Raw genomic sequence first — 8,992 nt, forward strand, 5'->3', positions numbered from 1 at the left:
GACCTTTCCTTCTCTCCATCTCCTGTGGATAAGTGCTTCCTCCCATGAACTGTAACATGGTAGCTTTAGCTCTGCAGCCTTTATGGCTCCAGGCAGTAATTTCAGTGAGTGCTCCAGCTTCTACTGGAATTGCTTCATTTACTTTATAGGGTTTTGCCTAAATTTTCCACTAGTAAAACTGAAGCTTCTCACAGATCTTGCAGTTGGATAGTTATTTTCAGAAAGGAAAGGTAGGCTGGGGGTCTAGTTTGGGAGCTGGGTTCAAGCCCCTTAGCCACACACCTCTGCTGTCACTCTGTGCTTTCCCTACCAAGGCCCTAGCTTCTAGCTGCAGAAAGTTAATTTTCTGTGCTGTGTCCAGGGAGACAGGAGCTACTGGGGGTGCACAGTGTGGAGTGTGTGGCTCAGCCTCTTCAGGGAGGAAAGGGAATCATAGCAGGGTCTCCCCCACTCGTTATCCATTGAGTTATAAAAGACGCTCCTCTGTGGCGCACATGACGGTAACCTTGCTCAACCCTTGCCTAATGGGCCAGCTGCCTTGGATGTCAGAGCCAAAGGAAACCTTCCTTTAAGGTCCTGACATGGCCTAGCCTGCAGACCCATATAATCTTCAAGATCTACCTATACCAGTAGCAGTTCCCCCCCTTCAGTTTCTGGGAGGGGGGGACAACCCCCCTCTGCACCAACCCCTTCCTGGAGATTGTCACCTCTCGCCAGCCTGCCACTGGATGAGCTCATGTGAGGCATCCTTCTTCCATGGCAAAACCAGCTGGATGACCTGGGCCACAAAATTAAGCTGCTATATTACTACCTTGTCGTGCCTGTAGCAAAAATAGTTCACACTGATGAGCAAGGCTAAAACACACAGCTGTTCTTCAGCTGATTCAAGAAGGGATGTGACACCTTTTCTGTCTCAACCAAATTCACTGGAAGGGGGGAGCTACCTAAACAGCAGTAACAGCCTCAGCCATCCCATTTAAACTGCTGCTCCAGACCTGACAGAGGCTTAGAAGCCTGAGAGACCGAGGCATAGCCAAATTTTGTGGCTCCAACATAGGCTGAATTACAATAACAGAACAGCTGTGAATTCTCATACAACTTTGTTATATGGCAACTAAGGGCATATTATTTATAGTTTTCAGCAATCTTGGAGTCTGTACCCAGGTTCTGCAAACACAGAAGGCCTGGTCCCTTTCCAAGAAAAGAATGGGAACAAAAGTCAGCGAGCATGAGGATGGCTGGGAAGAGCTGAGGGTTAAACCAAATCCAGCTGCCTCCTAGGAAAATACAGTATTTCTCCTGCAGCCTTTCTTGACAGTTTTGACAGGTTTATAAGAGAGCCAATATAGTTTTGAATAGCAAAATTATCTTCATAACCCCTGCAATGCTTGGGTTACCCTGACAGTCTAGACAGCACAGATGTGTCTGCACTAAGCTGGTGATCCTGCCCTCACCTGTAGCACAGCAGCTGGTTTTCCTATTGATGGCTCTTTTATTTTGTTGATGACTAATGCATCAAGCTGCTGGAAAATGAGTTACTCTTCCTCAGCCAGTCAGCATTCAAATATGCAGCTCATATCACTATCTGACTTTTAATTTTTGACCACAGATGCAGCATTTTAAGGGAGGAGGGTCAGACAAAGACCATGCTCATATCTACCACTTGACATTAAGTTTTTAAGTTCTCAGAGCAAGGGCCAAGTCGCCTTGTGAAGTAGTGCCAGCTCCAAGAATAGAATTTCTTTACTCGCCATGTCTTCCTTTCAGCACCCTCCTGTGTGTTTTTTTCCATTGACAGAGTTCGCTTTTTATTCAGGAAACGGATATATCCACCCTCCATCTGTGAGCATGTGTGTGCATGTTTTCTTTCTCATAACTTCTCTTTGTGAGCTAATGGGTGTAAGAGTTGCCTTAGTGAGGTCATACTGAGGCTCAGGCTTTCCAGTCAGTCACAGGCAGGCTTGTGAAGAATACGTGGCTGCAGCTGCTTTGGGTGGAAGCACTGATATGCCTGCTTAACCCCCTGCCCCACTCTGTCCCCTCTCCTCACCCACTGGTTAGCTAACCTAAAGATTTTCCTGCAAATCAATCCGGCAGGCTGTAAAGTCTTGGCTCTGTTTTTGAGAATGGGAAATAAGCTTTGGGTCTACCAGGGATCCATTGGTCAATGGCAGGTGAGCCTGGTTCTTTTTGCATCATCTCAAGGACCATGCAATCGATAGCTTTCTCACCTTCCTGACATATAACGGGCTTGGGCTGAAGGTCTGATTAGGATTCAGACCATGCTGTTACACGCAGGAAGTGAAGCCAGGATCTTGGAGTATTTGCAAAAATAAACACCACCGGCCAAGCCCACCCTGCAACAAATCATCAGCAGCCTCATAAAGGCCCTTTACAGTCCCTGCTGGACATGATGTAAGTGTTGAGTGGCCTGAGCAGCCCCTCCTCAGTCCTTGCCTGCTCTGGAAACTCTATGTGCACCCAGTTGGGCACACTCCCTCCCTCCTGAGGGTCTGTTGCTGGCAGGGAAGGGACAGGGTTGCTTTTCAAACTCTGGCATTGATACTTGCTATATGTTCTTCAAAACCCACCTGGACTACACTACTACAGTTGCGTGCCATAGGAACATTACGGTCACAAGAGAGGCATCAGGTGGAAAACAAGAGGCAGGGAGTGATATGATTATGACTTTCTGGAGGGGAGCCTTAAGGACATCAGCCACCTTCATTAAAATTACATTCATGTTCCTCCAAACTAGGATCAGACTGTTACTTATTATAGGACCTAACTGCCTCTGCATGTTGTGGACTGTATAGGAACAAGTAGCAGATATCCAAGAAACTTGTGCTCTTAAGAAGCAACCTACAAATATTAGGGGAAAAAAAGTGGGTACAGCTACCATTATGAAGCATCTTAAGAAAGCTAAAGAAACTAAGCACATATCTATAGGCAGAACTTTTTTTTTTTTGCTAAAATTTGACAGGATGATTCACAACTGTATGAAAAGAATGGGATATTTTAAAATTTAGGGGAGTTGTCTAAAAATCTTTCTGAAACATTGATCTGTAAGGGAAGTGTGTGTGCCATTAGAAGTTTTGTACATAGGTTGTACTGTAACATACATGAAATCGCATTTCTCAATCACCTTTCAGGGATCCCTTGGAAGTTTTCCACAGAATCCCTCCCTCTCCCCACCTCATAGTCTGTAAGTCAGTGTTCTAAAAATAGTTTCTCTCCTGGTCAGTTAGGTTTTTTGGTTTTCTCCCCATAGTTTCTATAGGGGCTTTCTTGAAAGGGGAATACAGCAGTGCAATTTGATGCTGAAGGTTATATTCTGTCCTATTAATTCATTTGACCTTCTTAATTTACTGTATCTTACATAAACAAAACAAAAAACCTCATTTGAAGAGAAGGATACAGTCTGTCACTTAGTGTGTTTGACAGTGTATCTTTAATATTTTCACCCTGAAGCTACTACCATCTGGAAGTAGTTAGCACAGGCAAACAATAAAAAGCCCAGCTAAGTTCACTTGTTGCCTGTACTACTTGAGTGAGAAGATTAGTACCCCCATTCATTCATTTATTTATCTACCCACACACAATGTTAAGTAATTTTTAAATCCAAACAGTTTGGAAAGCTCCTGCTGTTGCTTATGTGCTAAAGCCCAAGCTGAGGTTATCACGTTTGCCTTGCAGCAACAAATGACAATTTGCACTCCATAAAGCATTGTGCACAGTTTGTAGCTGTGTTTGTAGATGGCTGTAGGACATCAGCCAAGGCAAGGAAAGTACAGACAGATGAATCCCTAGTCTTAGCAGGCACAGGAAAAAAAAAAAAAAAAAAAAAAAATCGATTTCTACCCACCTGAAATTCAAATGCATTGGTAAGACTTTTTTTTTTTTTTGACCAAACCCAAGAGCTTATGGGTGTTTTTTTTCAATTGCTACTGTGTTCTTCTCCAGTTGCCCTTATGAGCATTCAGAGTGCATGCAGCCCACAGCATGCCCTTCAGGAGCGAGGTTTGCTCAGGTCTTTTGAAAACAAGAAGACTATCCTGTTCCCAGAGCAGTCACTGTGCAGGCACACATTACAGACATGAATGGCATGTTTCATTAAAATATCATTTTTGTGCAGCAAGGTTGCAGCCTCAGATTTTAGCTGCTTTTGTATTTCTCTTTTGATAACTAACCACAGGTTACTAACCACAGAGCTTTTTTAGTACCTTGGTGAAGTTATAAAAGACAGAACTTATTTTTTTTTTCTGTATGATTCCACTTAGCTATGTTAAAGTCACAACTCCCCCATTACTCTGTTTTGCACAATACTCAATAAAAGGACCTCACAGTAAGGGCAATTTCAGCCCTCATCCCACACTTACATTCAATCTGGTTTTATATTTAAAGATGGGACACAGTGCTTGATCTTACAAGGAGCCAAGTGCTGTGGACCCAATCTAACAAGTTACTTCAGCAGAGCACGTACATAAGTGCTTTGAAGCCAGAGCACCAAGCACCTTCCAGGATTTAGTTGGTAGTCTATGGCAGAAACAGGAGTATCCTCAGAACGTTTTCTTTTCTCTGGTGGATATTTTGGATATTAAAAGAACACAAGTTCATATCATAAGTGAAGATACTTTTTTGTAAGAGTGGCATATCTGCCTTCCCTTTTTACATTGGGGTACATTGGAAAGAACTATAAAATTTACTTACTACAGCATGGTGTCCTTCATTGCAAAAAAAAAAAAAAAAGTACCTGCCTCTGATCAATAGGTATTTGCTCAAGCAAATATTAGCTCTTCAAACAGCAGCTACATTGGAAGCAGCTGCAGTTATCTCAGTTGCTTATGTCAGTCAGAGCAAAGTTTTTCTGTTTGCTTCTTTTCTAATCCTTGTTCCTTGCACCTCAAGAGACAATAGGTTGAATCCAAAGCTTCTAGTCACACCAAAGCAACTCCACCAGCAGGTTAACTGATTTATTTGGGCATCTAACTCCTAGTTTATTTTAATACTTTTAGAAAACTGTCTTTGATGGTTAATCCTATCTGCTTTAACACCTGGTAGAAGGGCAAGTCTATTACTATTACCCAATGATAAAGCTTTCCCAGTTCACAGGACTTCTCTCTAGGTTCAGCAGGCCAGTTTAAACAGGTTTATAGTGATGTTCTTTACCTGCAACTGACCTTCTCCTTGTGTAACTTTTTTGGCTGGATCTGCGACTCAGCCTGTTAGACACCACAGCCTAATGTCAATAAATGCTGGAGGGATCAACACTTACACCTCAGCCACTACATTACAAACCAAAGAAAGTTGGCTGTCAGACATAAAATTGCTCCAGCCAAGAATCTGTAGCGCTCTTCTCTTCATGTACCAACTATCACACAAGACAGGAACACAAAGAGAGGAGCCAATGAAGCAAAATATTAGCCCAGCTGTTAGACTGGTGGGAGAGCTTGAACATAGCAAGATTTCCCCTTGCTCCCCCCACCCCAAGGTTCCCACAGCTGTTCAACATTGCTGTGTGGTGCTCCTGCCAAACAGGTGTCTTGGCTTCCCTGAGGGCTGGTAACAAATGACTATTTGAGTTCAGTTTGTGCAATGGAAACTGTTTCCATTACAAGCATAAGTGAAATCTATCCAAGCAACAGATTCTGGGATCCCGAAGCCCACATGTTTTCATAACCTATACTGACATAGCCTTAGCCTTTCCACTGAGTCGGTCAGGTCAATGATTTCTTTGTTCCTCAGCTCATGAAACATGAGCTGGCAAACACCACCTTCAATAGGGCAGGTACTCCTCTAAACCCCCTGGTTTAGAGGCTTGAACCCAGGTCTGCTCAGAGCTTTAAGTTCAAGAGATTTTTAGTGCAAGTGAACCACTGCAAAAAGCTTACACACACATTCCTTCCTTATGCATAATTTAAATACTGTCAACACTTCTTTCTTTGCAGTCTAGTAATTCCTACATTAATCATTCTGCAAGTCATTTTGGTACTGAATAGAAGAATTGCATCATATTGTAACAATTTGACCATCCTAAGTTGAGGCTGCCAGAAGTTGATTAATTAACTGCACACTGTGACAGATTTTTAAATGACCTGGTGTTTTAAGTTGATTATGCACGATCAGAACATTTACAGCTTTCCAATACATTCCTCACATATGAGAAGACCAGGAAAGCTAGCTTGAGCTAAACTTCAGACTAAGCCTCATGTCAAGTGTTCCTTTAATACATGTTTAAGACCCAAGTCTGTGTGTTAGATAAGCATCTCACTACATGACAGTTTTGACATTTTCTAGAGACACTGGTACACCTCTTAATCACAAGGTACATTATTGCATAGCTCTATCCATCCTTGAAAGAAGGCTCACTGAAGTCCTTCAGGGGAACTGTCAAGCAGGTGCCTGTAGGGGATTGATATGACTGTCTATCTACCAAGACCAGACTAGCAGAATTCAGTAGTAAGAACAGACTCTTGAACACTTGATTAAACTACAGTTCAAGTCATGCTACCTGCATTTAGGTTATGCTGACTAGCAATCAGTTTTACTTGTTTAAACAAGTAGTTATCTGTATCACAGATACTCAGTCTTTTCTGTAACAGCTGACAGTAGTTTATGCAGGTGTTAAACTTAACACTGCATTTGAACCCTGCTCTAGCACTACTACAGTCTGCTTAATCTTGCAGCTCAGATATCTAGCTTAATGAACCATTTATAGGTATGGTTTTGCTCCTGTGTGATGCGACTTAAGCTTTGTCATTCCATTCAAAAATTCAGAGTGGCTGTGCAAGTAATTCTTCATTTAAGAGGCATTGAGCTCAAATTCCCAGAATAGTTCTAGGGCCTTCTCCTAGACAGACTTTTACAGTCTTTCCCCACATTAAAACTAACATTCAACTCAATACTTAAAAGCTTCTTTATTTTACTCTTAGACTTAGGCTTTAAGGACACCTTAAAAATCAATTACATAACAAAGATTGATATTGCAAAAAAGTGGAGGTGCAGTTCCAAAAAACCCATAGTGTCTTCAAATATAAAAATATATATCCAAATTATTATCTAGGAAAAGTGTACCACCATTTCTGCCTTAAGCTGGTCCTGCCAGCTTTTGGGTCATAACTCCCCACTACAGAGCTCAAGAGCTCATATTGGAAGGAGCATCTCCGGGGTTCATGTCACAGGCATGATTCATAGCAAACTGTTTCACTGCAGCACATGGACCCAACCTTAAGTTTTCTGAAGGCATTCCACAGTTTTTCCTTGAGCAGTAGGTAAAAAGCATCCAAACATCTCCTGGGAAGCATATGTCATATAGACAAAGCCATCTTCATCTTTGTAGTCCCTGTACACTTCTGCCATTGTCAAGGACATACTGGCTAGGCTTTTGTTGTTCACCAGCAGGTAGAAAGCTTGTGTAGCAGTTAGAGCCATTCTGCTTCTAATTGAAGAAGGGAGGAGAAATAGAGGATTAAGCATTAGCAAATTTAAGAAGGTTTCAACTTTAGTCTATGAAATACGTTAAGCAGAGCGGTTGCATGAACTATGTAGAAGAAATGCTGTGTAAAGTCATTATGCGGTCTAACGTCTTCATCAGCAGGAAGTTAACTGCATGTTTGGAAGCTGAAAGGCTTGTGCTCTGAGGAAAGGCTTACATTGTTAGACCACGAGTGCTACTGAGCCTGGGCTTTGAGTTCCCCATTACCAGGGAGAACTGGTGAGCAGAAACCAAAAGCTTCTGCAGTACAGCTGTAGTAAAGGATTCCATCATAGTCTGTTACTCTTATTTTAAAGTCTAGTCTACCTTCAAGAGAAGAATCCTTCTCAGAGACATTACATATGAGGATCAGAACCTAAGTTGTCCAAGAGCCAAGAGCATCCTTTACAGAAGTAAATAGCTAGAAAGATCTTTTCCATACTTTAAAAAGTGTGCTGGAAAGTACATATCTTTCATACTTTGTCAGAGAACATCACTGAATACTTTGGGAGACTTCTTCCCTGTAGTGTTTGGTAAAGAATAATTTAAAAGCACATTTCATGCCGCTCATACCTAAGAGTCACTTTGAACTTGAGCAAATTCAGCAAGGTGCAGTAAGAGAGCAAGGCTGTAACACCTATAAGCAGAAAAGAACCACAGAGCCCCAGTACCAAGTTCATCAAGCAGGAAGAAAGCAGGGGTCCGATATAATCCTTACTCACTACAGTTAGGGGGAAGAGAGAAGACTTTATGAATCCAAAAAGCATAGACCACATTTTTTCCCCTTGATGCACCTGAGAAAATATCTATTGATTTTCTTTAAGCACTTGCAAGAGAGGGAAGCCATTACCAATACCTGCATCCTCCTCCCTGCCAAAGCAAGCAAGATGTTCCAGCACAGTGCTGGACAATACCTGCTTAGAGAAGAGCCGCAAGCCCCAGCTGCAGCACAGACCCACAGGCGCTTGCTACCCACCTGATGATGGTTATGAACTGTGTCATGGTCAGCTCCTCGGGAACAAGAAACTTGGTTTTGTCCAAGAGAGGAAGGTATTTCTCTTTATGGTATCTCTCAACAATTACCTGGTTTAATTAGAATCACACTTAGCAAGTTTCACACAACATTCAGGTGCCTCCCCCCCTCCCCTCCACTTCAGAGAGAGGCTCCCAACATTTCTTTTTAAATAGCAGCAATAACCTCCGACAACAAAACAGAGACTCACCGGGATTTTGGTTGGGAACTTCGCCCGGATTCCTGCTACTTCTTCCAGCCGGGTGGCTGCGCGGGAGAGAGGAGAAGCGTTACGCCTCCGCGCAGCCCACCGCCTCCGCGCAGCCCCTCCGCGCACCCGCCGCCCCTACCGAAACTCTTCCTCAGCTTGAACGGCCTGGCCGCCTGCGCCCCGGGCATCGCCTGCATCCTCCCCGCGGTGCTCCCGCCGCTCCGCTGCCGCCGCCGCCGCCGCCCCGCGCCTCTTATGGGGCGGTGCTGGGGCAGAGCCCGCCCCGCTCGCTCGG

At 43.3% G+C, this 8,992-nt stretch overlaps 1 protein-coding gene across 1 annotated transcript; it reads right to left on the reverse strand.

Moving 5' to 3' along the window:
• Window positions 1-6,902: 6,902 nt before the first annotated feature.
• MAP1LC3C (microtubule associated protein 1 light chain 3 gamma) lies at window positions 6,903-8,987 on the reverse strand. Its single transcript, XM_075495991.1, has 4 exons — window positions 8,837-8,987; window positions 8,698-8,753; window positions 8,451-8,557; window positions 6,903-7,438 (listed from the first exon to the last, which is right to left on the reverse strand). The coding sequence occupies exons 1-4, from the start codon at window positions 8,892-8,894 to the stop codon at window positions 7,228-7,230; spliced, it is 432 nt and encodes a 143-aa protein (XP_075352106.1). The 5' UTR covers window positions 8,895-8,987; the 3' UTR covers window positions 6,903-7,227.
• Window positions 8,988-8,992: the final 5 nt, after the last annotated feature.

This window comes from Mycteria americana, chromosome 3 (genome assembly GCF_035582795.1).
Source record: "Mycteria americana isolate JAX WOST 10 ecotype Jacksonville Zoo and Gardens chromosome 3, USCA_MyAme_1.0, whole genome shotgun sequence".
Lineage (NCBI taxonomy): Eukaryota > Metazoa > Chordata > Aves > Ciconiiformes > Ciconiidae > Mycteria > Mycteria americana.

Excerpts from the sequence above, each read along its gene's own strand:
- MAP1LC3C (XM_075495991.1), bottom strand. The coding sequence starts at position 8,894 with ATGCAGGCGATGCCCGGGGCGCAGGCGGCCAGGCCGTTCAAGCTGAGG. Across the intron at positions 8,754-8,836 it reads CAAGCTGAGGAAGAGTTTCG|CCACCCGGCTGGAAGAAGTA; the intron begins GTAGGGGCGGCG and ends TCTCCCGCGCAG. Across the intron at positions 8,558-8,697 it reads AGTTCCCAACCAAAATCCCG|GTAATTGTTGAGAGATACCA; the intron begins GTGAGTCTCTGT and ends TAATTAAACCAG.